The sequence below is a fragment of the Chelmon rostratus genome, chromosome 14, assembly GCF_017976325.1.
Source record: "Chelmon rostratus isolate fCheRos1 chromosome 14, fCheRos1.pri, whole genome shotgun sequence".
Taxonomy (NCBI): Eukaryota; Metazoa; Chordata; class Actinopteri; order Chaetodontiformes; family Chaetodontidae; genus Chelmon; species Chelmon rostratus.
The window spans coordinates 3,755,908-3,774,083 of record NC_055671.1 but is presented as its reverse complement, the minus strand read 5'-3'; the positions used below and the strand labels follow the sequence as shown (position 1 = coordinate 3,774,083).

General features: G+C 41.7%; 3 protein-coding genes across 3 annotated transcripts; all 3 read right to left on the bottom strand.

The window, feature by feature from the left end:
- Nucleotides 1-124: 124 nt before the first annotated feature.
- On the bottom strand, nucleotides 125-4,021 carry mmp30 (matrix metallopeptidase 30). The gene is made up of 10 exons (XM_041952416.1): nucleotides 3,775-4,021; nucleotides 2,321-2,568; nucleotides 2,039-2,187; nucleotides 1,837-1,962; nucleotides 1,584-1,745; nucleotides 1,297-1,492; nucleotides 1,018-1,148; nucleotides 727-886; nucleotides 529-632; nucleotides 125-438 (listed from the first exon to the last, which is right to left on the bottom strand). The coding sequence occupies exons 1-10, from the start codon at nucleotides 3,880-3,882 to the stop codon at nucleotides 335-337; spliced, it is 1,488 nt and encodes a 495-aa protein (XP_041808350.1). The 5' UTR covers nucleotides 3,883-4,021; the 3' UTR covers nucleotides 125-334.
- A 1,758-nt stretch (nucleotides 4,022-5,779) lies between these two features.
- LOC121616928 (collagenase 3-like) lies at nucleotides 5,780-10,019 on the bottom strand. The gene is made up of 10 exons (XM_041951817.1): nucleotides 9,887-10,019; nucleotides 9,516-9,763; nucleotides 9,293-9,441; nucleotides 8,493-8,621; nucleotides 7,683-7,844; nucleotides 7,454-7,583; nucleotides 7,233-7,366; nucleotides 6,978-7,137; nucleotides 6,787-6,890; nucleotides 5,780-6,332 (listed from the first exon to the last, which is right to left on the bottom strand). The coding sequence occupies exons 1-10, from the start codon at nucleotides 9,983-9,985 to the stop codon at nucleotides 6,223-6,225; spliced, it is 1,425 nt and encodes a 474-aa protein (XP_041807751.1). The 5' UTR covers nucleotides 9,986-10,019; the 3' UTR covers nucleotides 5,780-6,222.
- Nucleotides 10,020-15,056: 5,037 nt separating this feature from the next.
- mmp13a (matrix metallopeptidase 13a) lies at nucleotides 15,057-17,938 on the bottom strand. The gene is made up of 10 exons (XM_041951728.1): nucleotides 17,840-17,938; nucleotides 17,383-17,630; nucleotides 17,146-17,294; nucleotides 16,916-17,044; nucleotides 16,631-16,792; nucleotides 16,376-16,505; nucleotides 16,145-16,278; nucleotides 15,874-16,033; nucleotides 15,667-15,770; nucleotides 15,057-15,575 (listed from the first exon to the last, which is right to left on the bottom strand). Exons 1-10 carry the CDS (start codon nucleotides 17,936-17,938, stop codon nucleotides 15,466-15,468), a joined length of 1,425 nt encoding a protein of 474 aa, XP_041807662.1. The 3' UTR covers nucleotides 15,057-15,465.
- Nucleotides 17,939-18,176: the final 238 nt, after the last annotated feature.

The window sequence follows — 18,176 nt, the reverse complement described above, 5'->3', positions numbered from 1 at the left end:
CTGCTGCAGTGAAGCCACTTAAACTGACAGCTGCGATCACGGTGGAAAGTGTCACCACACACACCAAAGTTTCTAGATGTCCCTTACACAACATGGCATAATGAAGAAACATTCAAACTCATTCTTGTTGTTATTTTCACTTTGAAAGATTTATTCAATCATCTTTAATTAATGCATGCAAGAAAAAAAGACAATGCCATTAGTTGCTGCCACCAGGAATATTATGTATTTCCTTTTCAGATTTATGCAGATTTCTACAGAAAAGCCCCCTTAAGATACTCAGGATTAGCGGAGTAGACCATGTGAGCGTATGTGTATTTCAGTGTTTGTTTCTTTAGTTGCAATCCATCCATCTGTAGTTCAACAGAGTACGCAGTGCTCTTCTTCGTTGGTAGTGGTACTCTGTCTGTCTGGATCCATAGGAAAAGTACAGGTACCCTGAAAGAGGGAATTCATCACTGGTATAGCCCCAAACAGGACATGCTACTAATGTTACTGCAGAGGGACCAGCCGTTGACTGTTACCTACCTCTGTTCTCAAAAGCAGCATCCACTCTGCGTCCAATCCCAGGGAGACCTCTGTGAATTAATTTTGGGAACCCCCCATCCATTCTGCCCCTCCTTTCATTGTAGCTATATGAGTAATATGAGGAGGTGTTCATCAGCATGTGCTGTTAGTCTATACCAGGATTCAGCCTGAATATTTATGGCTACCAACATTACTCACCTCCAGTATTTGTTCCCCACAAAGAAGAGGGTTCTGCCTATAAATGAGACGTGGACAGCAGCATCTACCTTGGTGACAGATGAAGGGAAGCCAAAGTCTCTGAGAGGTTTGGGATAACCAGGCTGGACAGTGTTTCCTCTGATCCCCCAGTAATGATCTCCTGTGATGTGGAAAGGCACACTTATGTTTCTGAGGGGTTCCTGCATTTATTTAGAGCTTGTTTTCATTCTTAAGTAACAAAAAAGAGCAAAAAAGGCTTTTTGTGGATTATTAACTGAGTACATTTTGTACCTTCAAAGAAAATAGCAGTATTGCCTTTCTTAAACCCATAAGCCGCATCAACTTTGCTAATTCCAGGCCAGACAGACTGAATTTTCTTCGTCCTGATGCCGTCCCAGGAGCTGCTCTTCTTCCAGAAATGTCTGACAAAAGAGGACACGTCACGATAAACTGACGGTGGTCACATACTGAGAGGAGAGTCTTGCAGTCTGCATGTAACTGTACAAATAACACCTCTCTCTAAGTGAAACCTACATGACTAAAACAAAAAACAGTGCATACATGTCTCACCCATCTTTGAAGAAGTAAAGATTGCTCTGAATGGAGGTTGCCGCATCAAATATCAGGTTACTGCTGCACCTGTCTGGAGGAGGTTCTGATGTGGGTTCAGGATCTGGTTCAGGTCTAGGTTGTGGTCCTGGTTGTTTGGTAGGCTGTGCATTTGGGTCAGGTTTAGTCGTGGGCTGAGCTGATGTTGCTCTGACTCCTTTGACAAGCAAAAGACAAAGAACTGTAACTGTAAGGAGTTCATCACAAGTTCAAGTGCTGCCTGTGAATTATTTATTATGATTTAGTACCGTAAATAGCCTGTACTCCCTGTCTGTCATCATCTGGTAGCTTGTAGCCCTCCGTGTTCACATATTGGTAGGTGGGATACATCAGGGCTGTCTGGACCTTGGAGTGGGATAATCCCAGTGCATGGCCAAACTCATGAGCTGCCACCAGGAACAGGTTGGCTCCTGCAGACACACACCCATAAAGTTACTGTGGGGACGTAATCAGCCGTAGTCTGATGTCACCTCACTCATAATGTTTCCTTAATGTCAGCACCTGCTGAGGTTTGAGTCCAGTCTTCATCTTCATCGAAATGGGTGTCACCTCCGTTGCCTTCTCCGGGGGAGAATGCATGGGCCAAGACACCACCCTGCCCGTCGAACACAGCAAAATCTCCGTGGTCTGGGTTTTAGAGGAGAAGAGTAACGTCAACACTAGATCAAACATCTTCTTAAAAGCACTGAAGGCACTGCATTACCTCGACTCTTGAACATGATCATGATGTCAGCGGTGCCGCTGTCGATCTGCTTGAAGTCCAGAGGAATGACGTCGCTGTAGAGCTGCAGAGCCTTGGCTATGTTGGCATCCACATCACTCTGACTCAAGTCTGCTGTGTAGTCAGTTATCCTACAGTGTGAGAGGGGAAATGCTTTACAGAATCTCTCAGCAGGAGCTTTCTCGTGCTTTATGTTTGGGTAGGCTGCTTGAGAGACTTGCTGCATTTTGTCCTAGTTTGTTTTTTGAAGATCTCGTGTGGTACCTGTATGTGATCACGGCCTTCTCCCACATTGGCAGACCGTCAAAGTGGGCATATCTGTTCACATCTGTGACACCGCAGCGGGGTCGAGCCATCACCTCGGCGGTGTTGGAGTCCAGCTTCCCCGTCACCTCCAGGCCAAAAAACTCCTGCATTTTTCTCAGAGTGTCTTCAAAGGAATCCAGAGAGCTGCGCCAGATGCTGTTGGGGGCACTGACACCCACGTCAGAGAAAAACCGAGACAGATAGGCCTGGACAAAGAACACAGGAATAAAAAAAATCTCATATACAGATAAAACTCCATAAAACAAAACTCCATCTGATGCATTAGAAATGTTGCTATTCAAATTTCAATGCAGTTGTTGTGGAAAGGGGTATTTTTAGATTTTAATTGAATTCAAAGAGATTTTCATGAAATCAAGCCCAGTTTTTATACTATTCAGGGTCAGTATATGTTTCTGCAATAGCCATTCAGTGTATTTACATTCTGTTACCTCCTCTCTGTGTGTAATCCAGCATGTTTGTCATTTCACCTCATTGATATCAGCCCCACTGTCTGCTGTTCATTCTCCTACAGCTGTATCAGAGCTGTGTTAGTGCTACTGCTGAAGCACCATTTCCTCCCTTCAACCAACAAAACCAAGGGCGGCTGTCATCGTCATGTCAACAGGGTTAGCCCTAATGAAAAATGAAAAACGACTAACTCTGACAAGTTTTCTGCTCAAGGAATGTTCGCCGCTCACAGAATTATGAGACCTTTAAATTGCACTTTCTCACACCACCATGGGTGTCATAAAATTAAAACCTGAATTTTACTACAACTTTCTTCTAGTTAACTTTCTCTTTTTTGATAATATCCCTTTTTCTAACATACGTTTTTACTGTCAAGGCCATGAGATGGAAAATATTGATATACTGTGTAATCCCTCTCTGTAATAACAATCTGGCATATATGCTGAAAATATACATTAAGAACATTATGTGTTATAGAAAAACACCTGATTTAATGAAAACACCACGTAGAAATGCCCGGCGATGAAATCTCATTGTCTGTAAGACATGCTGGATCACATTAACATTTCTGTTAACTTTCTACAAACTAACTTACATTAGTCATTTAAAATGTTCTTCAACACAAAACTGAGCCACATGTTTTTGTATGATGACCAACAAAATCCTGCATATCTCCAGACTTAGTTTCTCCTGTTTTAGAAGTGGTCTGTTGGCAATTCTCAAAACATGCTGGGTGAGATATTTTTCCTTTCTGCAGAAGACTGTTGTTCATATTATCTTTAAACCTCGACTTCGAATTACTTGCTAATTTTACTTTGTTTACTGGTTGAAATAGGATGGAGCTTACAGAATCACAGAGAAAAACTGGTTGCTCTTCTTCTCCCTGATGCTGCCAGGTTAACAACAGCAACAATATTTTAACATAGACAACGCCTCATGTTTACCTGGGCTTTAGTGAGCTCTTCTTGGCTGGGTGAAGCGGTGGGCACAGCTCCACAGTGGGCTACCACGACAGCTATCATCACTGTTCTAACAGCCAGAGCACCTTCCATGATTCCTTTTCTGCAGCAGAGAAAAAGGACTAACTCTGAATCCTACTTCTTCCTCCCAGGCTCTGCTCAGATGTACGGTTGCAAAGCTCTAGTCAGTTATTTCCTGAGAAATGTCCATTTCAGTGATTTGGTTGTGAGGTAAAGAGCAGAGACAGATGCATGATGGGGCAACAGAACATTCCTGCAAGTGTCTGAACAGGTCCATTTAGAACAACAACAGAGATAATACGTATAGTGATGAGAGGGGGAGAATGGAAGAGGTAAAATGAGATCAACAGCTGCAATATCTTGGGCCTGCATGAACATGAGGTAGATCACAAACAGTACAATATTGTTATCATTCAGAATGTACAGTGGCTTTTATTGACCCTTTCAGGTAGTTTATTCCTTTCACTTGCATATAACTTGTTTTGAATTAACTGATGAAGATACTTTGAATATTTTTGAGGAACAAAATTCAATGTGCTGGCACCCTTTCTCATCATCGTATATACATGTGGGGCAAATATGAGACATTTAGAGCAGCACTGAGAACTCTCTGGAATGAAAATTGAAAGACTGAAGCAGACTTAGGTTTAGTTATAGTCTTTTCTGGCATTAAATAACTCCTGATGCAGAATTTAAAGAAAGACTTTGTGTTCACTGTGCAGACTGCATCTGTCAGAGACCCTAAAGCAATCATGCTGTACTGTACAGTATATCTGTACATTTTGAAGATTAAGTAAGTGCAGCTTTTGTACAGTGGGACGGTGCAATGGCATCGAGCAAAACAAAACTTCAAAGCAAATCACTGACTGAATGTAAGCTTTGGCATGAACTGTCCTGTGAAAGAGCACTTGTGGTGTGGAGGATAATGCATCAGTGGATGTAGTAAGCAAAGAAAACAAGAGAGGGAGCCACAGTAGCACAAAGCTAAGCTTAAACAGACTGCAAAGCAGAGTGACAGGCTGACATGCCGTGCTTCACCCCGCTCTGTGGTTTATCTCACGTTTCTTCTTTTACTTCTTTTACTTTGACATCAAAACCTTTAGGATCCCTGAATCTGGCAGACAGATCAAGGCCCAAATGGAATAACAGCATAAGTGGTGGTTTCAGTACGTGCAAGTTCAATTTTACATTGGCAAGCAATTTTCACAGCAATTCACTTTCCACTAAATCGTTTGAAAGTACAAACTGTTATGCCCTCTGTGCTTCCATGTTTAAATTATTAGGTCACAACTGTGCATGCATTCATGCTCATTACAGCATAAAGACTCCAAATCAGGCTGGAAATAGGTCAAAACAGACATTTGGCTATGAATCCCGGTTTAGCCTCTAAATATCCATTATTCAATGACTGCCAGGAAAATTTGATCAATGTCTTGATTTGTAGTAGATGTTTTTGTATGTGTTAGTATTTCAGGATGCATTGGAACAACTTCTCTAAATGTTTGTGCTTTCACTCTTCGATGGGAGACGATGTAACAGATACTGTGTGTGTGTGTCAGACAAGGTGTGACTGCATTTAGTCGCTATAAATGTAGTCCTCATTAATTAGAGGACAAATGGACAGATCTTTGAATGGCTGGTAATACCTCTGTTGATTATTGGTCACCCCAAATAGCATCAGACTGGTTGAGAAAGCACTTTTACTAATGTATACTTTACTATAAGCACTTCAATAGTGGCACAGTGCACTCACTCCACATTTGGATTTTCACTTACACTTATGCATCTGTAAATTGATGGTGGCAAATTGTTTCATTTTGGTGCCCGTTACATTTAACATGTGCCCATTAAATGATTTATCCAGTATGGAGGATCCCGACAGCCATGACAACAGTTTATTTTTCTATTGCTGTCGTATCAATTTTATTTATTCTTAAAACTTTTATAAGACCTTTGTTTTGTCATGCTTTTATTGTCCAATTATATTGATGAATTGCTTTATAGGTTGATATAATATTTGACTGAGTGACTTATTGATTTAAAAATCTCAGAACTGGTAATAATAATATAAGTAACAGATGAGAGGCATCATCAGGAAGCTCCTGACAGAAGAAGCCCCCACATTTAACTTTTTTCTAAATATTCAGTTTCCAGGATGGCTGAAAAGTCTCACACACAGCATCACCATACACATACATGCATATGACAAACATGTAGAAGACAAATATAAATACCATTTTATTAATATATTCTTTGAATACTGTATGTTTTTAGCTGCAAATACATTTGATGGTACTGGTACTGAAATATTTGGAGGAACAGAAATATTTAAAATGTACAATTTTAACACTGTTACTATACAATCATTAACATTCAGAGTGGTTACATAAACAAATTAGGTAGTAAACTGGTCTAGAAGTTAGTGCAGCGCAGGAAGTAGCCGTTCCTCAGCACGCGGTACAGCCTCTTGGTCCTCAGGTTGTACTCAAACATGTAGGGTCCACTGTAGATGTACGTGAAACCTGCAGAACAGAGGCTCACTGTTTCTGTGCTACTTAAATAAATCATACAACATGCTCATTTGCTTTCTTGCATAGAGTTAGAGAAAAAAAATTAATGTCACTTTCATAGTTGAGTTTTAAATATTAAGCTGAAGCCAGTAGATGATTAGCTTAGCTTAGCACAGGCCAGGTCAGCAGGGAAATCAGGTAGCCTAGCTCTGTCAAATGGTAGCAAAATCCCCTACCAGCACCTCTAAGGCTCACAAATTAGCATGTTACCATCACTAATTTCCAAACCAACTCCAGAAAGTCACTTCATTGCGTCGTCGAACTCTCAGAAAGAAAGCTAATATTTGCATTTCCGCAAACTTTCTTTTTAAAGGCTGAAAAGACTGAAGGAGGATACATTCATCGTAAAAAACGGTGAACATATCATCTTCACTCAGGTCTTAGGTCAGCTTTAAATGTTACTCACCTCTGTACTGGAAAGCTGCAGTCACCTTGCCGGTCAGGCCGGAGAAGGTCTCATCCAACCTCTTGGGGAAGCCCCGGTCCATGGTCTTTTTGGCCTCATCGTAACTGAAGACAGTATTAGATTCTTTCAGTAAAGGAAAAGCTAGAGAACAGCTCAATCTGAAATCAGAAATGAATACAGCCTGAACACACCTGAAGTAATAGTCTCCTACAAAGAACAGAGTCTTGCCAGATTCCACGTCATAGAGCGCCGCATCGATTTTCTTCACGCCTCTTGGCAGACCAAGAGTTGTAAGTTTTTGAGGATAGCCACGTACAGGCTCATAGCCAGTGAAGGCCCACACTCTGCGGCCTGCGAGAAGGAAATGTTAAAAAAAACAAAAAGCTGACTTCGGTAAACTTTGAAACGGTGTCAGATTGCTGCCTTGGGAAGAAAAGCACATATACCTTTAAAGAGAAAGATTCTGTCTGACTGGCGGCTTTCATAAGCAGCGTTGACTTTGCTGGGGGCACTGGGCCAGAAGTTTGCGATGAGACTCTGCTGAGGTGTATTGCTCTGGGGGTGGCTACGCCAGAAGAAGCTGAAAGACACAATTTTGTCACTGCACCACTTACTATGGTGACTTTGGATTCAGATGTGTTAGTATTCTACTGCATATATATCAAACCTGTCCTTGAAGAAGAGCATTTCCCCTCGCAGGGTGGTGACAGCGTCCAAGACCATGGTCGAATCACAGGCGTCAGGGGTGGTGGGGGGCTCAGGTCCAGGTTTAAAAGGATCAATGTCTGGGTTTGGACCTGGAGATTAAATAAAATCAGCGTCTCGGTATTTTAGGGATTTTGGTCAGGTGCTTTTAGTGTAAACAGGCATCAATGATCCTGCCAGTTAGTACTAACCATAGAGAGACTGGATGCCTTTGACATCATCCCGGGGCAGAACAAAGGTGTCTGGGTTTCTGTATGTGTACACAGGGTACATGAGAGCACCAGGATCATCAGAGTGAGACAAGCCAAGAGAGTGGCCAAACTCATGGGCGGCCACCATGAAGAGGACGTAGCCTACAGCAGATAGAGACACAGATACAGTGACAGTTCTTCAAGATGATGGTCAAAACACACACAGTGGAGTTATTTCTTCAAATATCCTCCACCTTGAGGTGGAGCTAATATTAACTAGCTCTAACCACTGGTTTTAATGATCACTAATTATATACATTCACGTGGTTTAGACCAACACAAAAGGGTGGTCAGGTCCCCTATATGGAGTCATCAGATAAATCTGATGATTTATTTTGAGATGATTAATGGGAGAAGTAAAAAATATATATTTGTATTCATTTTTTGGAGTTTCCTAAAAACAAATTATTGGATCAGAACAAATGTTTAAATAAAATCATGTTAGAAGTTGGAGGGGAGATCTCTCTGATACAAGACAAGCAGTGCCAGTAACATAATAAAGGCTTACGAGCCAAAAAGGTTCAGAACAACTGTATTTTATAAACTTATCCTATATTTAATGAAACTAAACCTGAAAAGTAACCAATAACAGCAGCTGTTAAATAAATGTAATGGAGTAAACTGTACAATATATGGAATAGTTGAACTATAAAAAAGCCCAAACTAAAGTGAAGTACCTCAACAGCACTTGTGTAAATGTTCTTATTGTTACCAACACTGTCCAGTGCAGAGCATGAGTAGTGAACTGACCTCTGTTTGAGCGGAAAGTGAAGGTCTCGTCATCGTCAAAATGAGCATCTCCTCCGATGCCAGGGGCGGGGGCGAAGGCATGGGCGAGAGTGCCGTCAGGGCCATCAAAGGGGTAATAATCACCATGTGCTGGAAGAAAAAAAAAGCGTGCCTTGTTAAAAATTCTTTCTAGTGTTGTTTCCTCCTGCATTTGCTGTATTTCTGTAAGAAAAATAAATCTTTTCTTAAATACACTGTATTGCCATTTGTACTTCACAACCCTAAAGGTGAGATATCACAACCACAAACCTGAGCTGTGGTAAACAGCCTTTTCAACACCCTCTTAACCCTTAAAGATGGGAAGGAAAAGGAAAAAAAAATAAGCACTAGGGTGGCTGCAAGCTCTGGCACGCCACCGCTGGAATGACTGTTGTCTCTTTGTTACGCTGAGTGATGAACATTATGTAACTGTTCAAATGGTTGCCACAGTGCATCCGTCATTAAGGGGAAAATGTCACTCACACCATCTGTATCTGTTGTAGCAGAGGTGTCAGCAAGCTCTCTGAGATATTCACTCCTGACATACCAAACCAAACACATGCTAGAAAATAGATGCTTCACACTACAAGCCTGCAAGATCAGATGTTTTCAAAGTTACAAAGAGTTACACTCAGATGCACATTTATTCTGCACATTTCTGCTTACTTTGATTTCATGCTACTCAAGCCCACAAGCATTCAGAGGGAAATACTCTACATTTGTTTGACATGCTTACAGCAGTAAAGGAGTACTTGTACCACTGATAGTTATTTTGTACTCACATCGGCGGCCAAAGGAGATCATGATGTCAGCAGTGCCACCGTAGATCCTTGTGAATCTCAGAGGAGTGACTTTGGCCCAGACCTGCAGCGCTTTGTCTATGGAGTCATCTATCTCTGACACAGACATGTCAGGTGTGTAGTTCTCTATCCTGTAGGACAGATAAATAGTCAATCAGATAGACATACTACAACTACCACAATTTGCTCTGGTTAGATCATTCACCTGTAGGTGAGGCTGTTTTTACGCCACTTGAGGTTATTTCCATACGTGGAGAAACGGGCAATGTTGTCATCTGGAATGCCACAGCGCGGCTTCTTCATCATCGCCAAGGTGTCAGCATCCAGCGTCCCGGTGATCTGGAGACCGAAGAATCTCTGCATCTCGCTCAGCTTCCTGCTCACCTGGCTGATCCCGCGCCGCGAGCTCGGGCCAGTCTCTTCTGTTAGGTTGAAGAAATTCTTCAGGTAGCTCTGCAAGATGAGAACGCAACAGTCAGTAATGATCTGTATAATTTGTGGAGCTATGAAAGTTTCCAAAATCCTCATCTTGAATTCAAAAACACACGCAGGACAAGGTGGAGAAAACATACATACCTCTGCAAAACCCTCATCTTGCACAGTAACTTGTGAGACTGGCACGCAGTAAACTGCAACTGCCAAGCTCAGTAGGATGCACAGACTGCAGGACCTCATGCTTCCTGGATGGATGGGATTTTGTGCCTCGGCGCTGGAGTCTGTGCTGTTATATAGGCCGAGGAATACATGCATTGGGGAGTGGGCGTGTTGAGCAACTACCTTCTTGTGTCAGTTACTCAAGATGTTTTCCATATATGGATTTCAGGAGAAGATTGTCTTTGATTACTCAGCCAACAACAACAAAAAAAAATCCCCCAAACAAGAGATAATTCTGATGATGAGCGCATGACACGTCCATTCAGAAACAACACAGTCTAAAATTAGATATCAGCATTTTAGTATGAGAATTAGTATTTTTTTCGCAACCAAGTGTAGACAAAGGAGCCAGTAATCAAATCAAATGCTGCTTTTAAACTCATATTCTGATTCCTGTATGAAGAGGATGAAATTTTCTTCATCAGGGCTTTGCTCCATACTTATACAGTATTGTCCCCGAGCACCTTCACAGGTCCAAGGCACTTTGACTGAATATTTGTCATTATATTGATTTTTTTTTACGATTATATTCTGATATTCTACTTTTCCACGTTTTACGGCAGCCTGCATTCGAAGGTCTTCACTCACAAGCTGTCTTCTCTAACCCTCAGGCTACTGTTGCCCCTGATGAGACAGTGATGTGCCTTGTGAACAAGCACAGACAAGCTGCGCCATGTCGGGAACATCAGTCCCTCTGACATGTTACAGAGGATTTGTAGATACCACCCGTCACTCATCGTGCTGTACCACTGTGCTCACCAACCTCTTCACAACAACAAGGTGTATGGTTGTGAGTAAAAATGAATAATTTTACCATCAACACCTTAAATGTTTAAATATGATAACATTACATCAAATGTATTCTGTAATATATGGTTGATGTACAACATCTTAGGACCTTATTGTTTTTCAATTGGCAGAGACGTTGTGCATGTTTCCTTACATCAGCTAGGTTATTTTCTGTCTTAATATATCTATAGAAACCTATTTCAATATGTATTGATGTATCAACTGTATATATGTGTTGTCTGTGGAGAATTACTTTGTGACCACTGTTTCCTAACACTGGACGCTGGGAGGAGCAGCGCTGTCTCCGTTGTGAAACTCAAGGTATGTCTCAGGTAAATTGACCAACACTAGCACGCTCGAACATTAGGGATGTAAGTGTTGCAATAGAAAAACAGCATCTAAGTCATTTTAAATATATACATTATCTGGCCAAAAGTCAGCGGACACCTGACACCCCTCTGCAGCGATAACGGCTGCCGCTCTTCTAGAGGGACTTTCCACATGTTTTGGAGTGTGTCTGTGGGAATTTGTGCCCTACAGCAATAAGAGCATTCGAGAGGTCAGGCACTGATGCTGGACAAGAAGAAGGTGTTCAGTGTGGTTGAGGTCAGGGCCCTGTGCAGGCCAGCTGACCTCCTCCACACTGACCACAGACCATGTCTTTATGGACCTCGCTTTGTGCACAGGGGCTACAGTCATGCTGGAAGACCAAACACCCCAAACTGTTGCCCCAAGGTTTGAAGCACCCAGTTGGCTAAAGTCATAATTATGATTGACTGAATAATGATCATAATCATGATCTATAGCAGGGGTCGGCAACCTTTACCGCTCATAGAGCCATTTGTGCACGGCGTCTGCACGTCAGGTCTGTATGCACCTTCATCTTTACACAGGATCGTAAACTGTCATCTGTGAGGCATGTCAGTGTTTGTTTTTAAAACGAACAAACTAAAATAAAATACATTTTAATTTAATTCTCCTTTATCATTTTCAAAAGCCACAGGGAGCCGCATCAGAGGCACGAAAGAGCCGCATGAAAAAACAGCTGAAAAACAGCTCCAGACCCTCATCCCTCCTCCAAAGATCTTTACAGTTAACACTGTACATTCCAGTAGGTGGAATTCTCCTGGCATCTGCTGAATCAATTTTTGTCCATAAGGCTGCCAGATAGTGATCCATGATCACAACAGAGTACAGGCTGCCGCTGCTCTGTGTGTGAGTGGCGCCCTTTACACCACCCCAGCCGAGCGGCGGCGGCAGCTTCAAACATCTGTACTCAATAATTAGAAGTTGTGCCCACTGACTTTTGACCATGTACTGTAATTTATTCACTATATTATTCACTCAATAGTGGTCAAAAGTGCCCCGAATTATAAATCAATTGAGCACAATGTCTGTGCTGCACAAAACTTACTTTACAATTTCTAAAATCTATATTTATGTTAAAGTATTTTGACCCATGTGCTAAAAAAATGATATTTAAAAAAAACACAATTTGTTACACTGAACAGACACCAAGGTCTAATGGATACATGAAAAACCATCATTTCTGTTTCCAGAACAATACGCAGTATAATTTGTGTGTATATAAGGGACATGACTCACATTACTATTAGTCATATGTTGTATTAGAGAAGTTAACGTTGCATTATCCATGCTGATGTTACCACTTCTTTTTACCCATCCCGCTGCATTATTCATCAGTGCCCAGTCTATTATTAGACATAATGTGAGTGATGCCGGACCTAACTATGACCTTAACCCAAGCCTTCGCCCTGGGGGGGTCCCCACAATGTGAGTAAAACATGTACACGCACACATATACAGAGGTAAATAAATAATAAAATAGATAATAAAAGTTGATATATATATATATTCATTTCCCTCATCATGCTATCATACTTTGCTGATCTTTTAACTTTTCCATCAGCAGGTCAAAACTTTAATCTCTCTGAATACCTGCCAAACAAACTGACACTCCCATCAGCCTCAGCTGTACTTTGTGTTTCTGATGAAAGCATGCTAACACGGTAAACTAAATGTCACAGTAAACACATACCTGCTAAACATCAGCAGGTTCATATTATCATGATGCATGTTAGCATGCTGACATGGATGGATGAATCAAATGATAATGTGACACTGGCTCATGGACAAATCCACTAAGACTTTTCTCCCGTCTCTGCAGCTCCCCTCTGCTCCCTGAACAACGAGGTTTACCTTTGTGATTCACAGTGAAAATATCTCAGGAGCTTTTTAATGCACTGCTATAACATTTGGTGCAGACATTCATGTTCCCTGCTCATCTAGCGCCATCATCTGGTCAAAATTTCAGCTCGTCCAGTATTTTGGTTTGGCGTCCTGCCCTGCATGTCTTCCAACACACCTGATTCAAATGATCAGCTTGTCGTCCAGCTCTGCAGAAGCCTGATAAGGACCCTTTCATTTGAATCAGGTGGGATGGAGCGGGGGAACATGTGGGGCCCCGGGACCAGGACCGAACATGGGGAACATTTTACCTGCTGAAGTTGTTTTAGAATACATTACAGATACTGTATGTTTACGCTTTTTTCAGAATTCTATCAATGAAAAATGACTTAGACCACTGAACCACTATTACACTTTAAATTGTCATTATATTTGGCTATTTACCACTTCGTTCTAAAAACAGTGTCTTGTTTAGAAAATGTACTATCATGGACAGTAACTTTTAATTTAACACATTTATTAGACCATCTGTCAAAAAAACAAGAAAACACAAATATTTTAGAAATCTGTCAAAAACTTGTTTCAAACTAAAAATTGTATTGTTATTCATTAGGCAAACAACAAACTGGAACATATAAATAGTCCTTACTCACATATATTAACCAAAAATCTTAATGTTTTGTATGACCTCCATCGGTCCTGATAACAGGTTGCTGGTTTATGTACATTTCAATATTTTGTTATTGAGTTCCAAATAGTTTCTAGCTGTTCCCAGAGACTTGTGTTGGATGAAACTTTTGTGTGATCTAGTTTTGAATTCAATAAATCCCAGATCTGTTCAATAGGATTCAAGTCTGGACTGTGACTTGGCCAGTCCATCAGTTCCAGGACTCCGGCTTCCTTTTTCTTGGTCAAGTAGTCTCTGCACAGCTTTGCAGTATGCATGGGGTCATTGTCTCCTTGGTATGCGAACCCTCGACCGATCAGGCTCAATCCAGGAGGGATTCCATGATGCACCAAGATGTTGTAGACGTTCTTGTTCATGATACCATTAATTTACTAATTTGCCCATGCCGTTTCCCCAAATGGAACCCCATACCACAATGGAATCTCCACCGTGTTTCACTGTGGGTGCAATGCATCGAGCATCAAAACAATCTCCAGCTTTTCTGCGTTCATAAACACAACAACGCTGACCAAAGAGGTCAAACTTGGACTCTTCCATCCAGTGGACCTTTCTTTCAGTCATCTGCAGTCCAGTGTTTGTGCTCCCTGGCAAATTATAGGCATTTTTGGATGTTTGCAGGCCTCAATAATGGTTTCGTTGCAGCTATTCTTCGCTTTTAGCCTTGTTCCTTCAGTCGTCCCCTTGTGGTCATTCTGGAGACTTTCTCATTCTGATCTATAAGCAGTAATCTCTGCCTGAGGGTCAGCAGTGGTCTTCCTTCTGTCTCTAGATGTTGAAATCCTGACGTGCCTGACATCTGCTTCAGTTAGCTTTCGTTTTCGGCCTCTTCCTTCACGCATTTTATAAGTATCGGTCTCTGCAGTCGAGTCCAAGGCATACTCGACCACACTGTGGGAACACTATATGTCTCGCCTTTTTGTCTCAAAGACCATGCAGCATCATGAAGTGCTTTACCATTTTGAACAGGACTGAACTGGAATTCTCTGAGAAGTCAGAAATTAATCAAGAATAACATACAACCACTAAAACAAAAATTTCTGTTCAGGAATGCAAGTAAATAACTGTAATTTGGCATCTCAATCAAAAAATATTTATGTGCTTTGCTATTTTTTATGCCTTTTTGTAAAACAGTAAATGTGAAAATTCATGGATAACAACAATAATTCAATTTTAGCATTAAATATATCATTTTGATTAATGAGCTTGCACATACTAGCAGACTAACCACTACAGAAACTTTTGGTAATATTTTGGTAATCAGCAATACTGTTAATTTAGGGCAGCGGTGGCAAACACCTTACACTGGGTGGTTGTCTAATAAATTTCTTAAGCTCTGTACATATGCAAAATAACAACAAAACAAACTTCAAAATTTGATTAAACAACTTTTATTTGCAATTTCACGGTTCTAAGTTATTTAGGCATTTTTAATACTTTGCATAGATATTCTTATGTTTTGTCACAGTGGTGTGCTTATCTGTGTCGACATGTGGAATTGTAACAATGTTCAAATGAATTTACTTAGCATGTTCCACAGTTCAGCTTCATTAAACACAATATGAACATTCAAAAGCAATAATGAAACAACAAATATAACATAAATTAAATAAGATAAAATAGAGTTAAATTAACTTAACATAGCAATGGCTGACATCACAAAAATAAAAAAATATCTCAGAAAAAACATAAGGTGCTCAAGAAAGGCATACATCCAGTATATACCCCTAAGTATAACAATTTCATTATATATTATCAATTATTATGCCTTCATTATCACTGTGAGTGGCTGCAGAAGCAGCTTAGCTGGTAAACTGGTCTAATAGTTAGTGCAGCGCAGGAAATAGCTGTTCCTCAGCACGCGGTACAGCCTCTTGGTCGCCAGGCTGTACTCAAACATGTAGGATCCACTGTAGATGTACGTGAAACCTGGAAAACAGAGGCTCACTGTTAGTTTCTGTACAAAACCTCTTCTCATTTCAGCGGTCCTGACTTAGAAAAAGCTTTGAATGTTACTCACCTCTGTACTGGAAAGCTGCAGTCACCTTGCTGGTCAGGCCGGAGAAGGTCTCATCCAGCCTCTTGGGGAACCCCTGGTCCATGGTCTTTTTGGCCTCATCATAGCTGATGAAACACAGACAGGAATTAGATTGATTGAGCATCTTCATCATCACCTTACCTACATCAGTCATCTGAATTCACTTCACTTGACATTATTTGTACACACCTGTAGTAGCTGCTGCCCACAAAGAACAGAGTCTTTCTAGATTCCACATCATAGAAGGCGGCATCGATTTTCTTTACGCTTTTGGGCAGACCAAAGCTGGAAATTGATTTAGGATAGCCATGTACAAGATCATAGCCACTGAAAGCCCACACTCTGCGATCTGTGAAGAGGGGCAAAGAAAATGCTTTTTAGTGTATGCATCTAACAGTACATAGTGCAAAGTAATAGTGCCAGAATATGAGCTTTTGGTAAATTCAGAGAAATACAACACCTTTAAAGAGCAATACGTTGTCTAACTGTTGGCTTTCATAAGCAGCGTCGATATTGATGGGGGCATTGGGCCAGAAGTTTGTGATGAGACTCTGCTGAGGTGTATTGCTTTGAGGGTAGCTACGCCAGAAGAAGCTGAAAACACACAAGAACCAAAATTAGTTTAGAAATCAGCTCTTGTATGAAGAGAAAACACTTTATGGACTTTAGCATTCAGCTGTATGTCTGATACCTGTCCTTGAAGAAGAGCATTTCTCCTCGCAGGGTTGCGACAGCGTCCAAGACCATGGTCGAATCACAGGCGTCAGGGGTGGTGGGGGGCTCAGGTCCAGGCTGAACAGGATCAGTGCTGGGGTTTGGACCTGGAGATTAAATAAAATCAGCATGTCATTGCGTCATTGTAGAATGTGCAAAGTTTTTGGGGGATTTTGGTCAGGTGCTGTTTGTGTATCAATGGTCATCAATGATCCAGCCGGTTAGTACTAACCATAGAGAGACTGGATGCCGTTGACATCATCCCGGGGCAGAACAAAGGTGTCTGGGTCTCTGTATGTGTACACAGGGTACATGAGAGCACCAGGATCATCAGAGTGAGACAAGCCAAGAGAGTGGCCAAACTCATGGGCGGCCACCATGAAGAGGACGTAGCCTACAGCAGAAAACACAGCATTACAGGTCAGGTACAGCTCTTCTCGATGATGAGCACATATCGCATCAAGACACACACTGACAGAAAAAGAGACACCATGCGGAGAACACACAACAAACTGACCGGTGTTTGAGCGGAAAGTGAAGGTCTCGTCTTCGTCAAAATGAGCATCTCCTCCGATGCCAGGGGCGGGGGCGAAGGCATGGGCGAGAGTGCCGTCAGGGCCATCAAAGGGGTAATAATCACCATGTGCTGGAAGAAAAAACATATTCATGTCAGATTTTGCAAACCATATGGGATGTCACAACCGCTGAACTGAGCATAGGGAGCGTGTAGAACTGGGAAAGACTCACATCGGCTGCCAAAGGAGATCATGATGTCAGCAGTGCCGCTGTAGATCCTTGTGAATCTCAGAGGAGTGACTTTGGCCCAGACCTGCAGCGCTTTGTCTATGGAGTCATCTATCTCTGCTGCAGTCATGTCAGGTGAGTAGTTCTCTATCCTGCACAGAAAAATAAACTTAAATAATCAACTACAGTTCATACAACGCCTACACTGACTTTTACACATTTTCTCTTTAGATCATTCACCTGTAGGTGAGGCTGTTTTTGTCCCACTTGAGGTTATTTCCAAACGTGGAGAAATGGGCAATGTTGGCATCTGGAACACCACAGCGCGGCTTCTTCATCATTGCCAAGGTGTCAGCATCCAGCGTCCCGGTGATCTGGAGACCGAAGAATCTCTGCATCTCGCTCAGCTTCCTGGTCATCGGGTTGATCGCACGTCTGAAAGTCGGGCCAGTCTCCTCTGTTAGGTTGAAGAAGTTCTTCAGGTAGCTCTGCAAAACAGAACAAGAGTTGGCAACAGTTCTTAAATATGCATCAGCCGTAGACCCTACATAATATACTCCAAGAAAAAGAGATGTCTTATTTACAGCAGAGATGAAGCTACTACATTTTTTTCTGTTTGTAAGTTAAAGTGTCCACGTGCACCTTAATGCAACATAGTGAGAAAACATGCATGAAAAGGCAAAGCAAACCAACGTACCTCTGCAAGACGTTCATCCTCCACAGTAACCTGTGGGATTGGTATGCAGTAAACTGTGACTGCCAGGCTTAGTAGAATGCACAGATTGAAAGTCGTCATGTTGCGTTGAATGATGTTCCTGTGCTGGAGGCAGCTGTTATATAGGCTGAGGACAGGGTGTGTTCAGCAGCTACCGCCTTCACTCAGTGACTCAATGTTCCTTTTATGGACAGGAGAGGAAGTTGGGCTTGGATTGCTCATCCAACAAAAAGTTTCCCAAAACAAGATGCAGTAACTGTGTTAATATGACACATGTAGGAGTGTTACAGGTAACAGACTGTGCATGGGAAGATTTTCA

Bases quoted from the DNA above. Each gene is read 5' to 3' on its own strand.
- mmp30 (XM_041952416.1), bottom strand. From the start codon at position 3,882: ATGGAAGGTGCTCTGGCTGTTAGAACAGTGATGATAGCTGTCGTGGTA. The intron at 2,569-3,774 runs GTAAACATGAGG...TTCTTTGTCCAG, and splicing joins AAGAGCTCACTAAAGCCCAG to GCCTATCTGTCTCGGTTTTT. The intron at 439-528 runs GTAGGTAACAGT...TCCCTCTTTCAG, and splicing joins TGCTGCTTTTGAGAACAGAG to GGTACCTGTACTTTTCCTAT.
- LOC121616928 (XM_041951817.1), bottom strand. From the start codon at position 9,985: ATGAGGTCCTGCAGTCTGTGCATCCTACTGAGCTTGGCAGTTGCAGTT. The intron at 9,764-9,886 runs GTATGTATGTTT...CTCATCTTGCAG, and splicing joins AAGATGAGGGTTTTGCAGAG to AGCTACCTGAAGAATTTCTT. The intron at 8,622-9,292 runs GTGAGTACAAAA...TTTTTCTTCCAG, and splicing joins GATCTCCTTTGGCCGCCGAT to CACATGGTGATTATTACCCC.
- mmp13a (XM_041951728.1), bottom strand. From the start codon at position 17,938: ATGACGACTTTCAATCTGTGCATTCTACTAAGCCTGGCAGTCACAGTT. The intron at 16,506-16,630 runs GTTAGTACTAAC...TTTAATCTCCAG, and splicing joins CGGCATCCAGTCTCTCTATG to GTCCAAACCCCAGCACTGAT. The intron at 16,279-16,375 runs GTATCAGACATA...GTGTGTTTTCAG, and splicing joins ATGCTCTTCTTCAAGGACAG to CTTCTTCTGGCGTAGCTACC.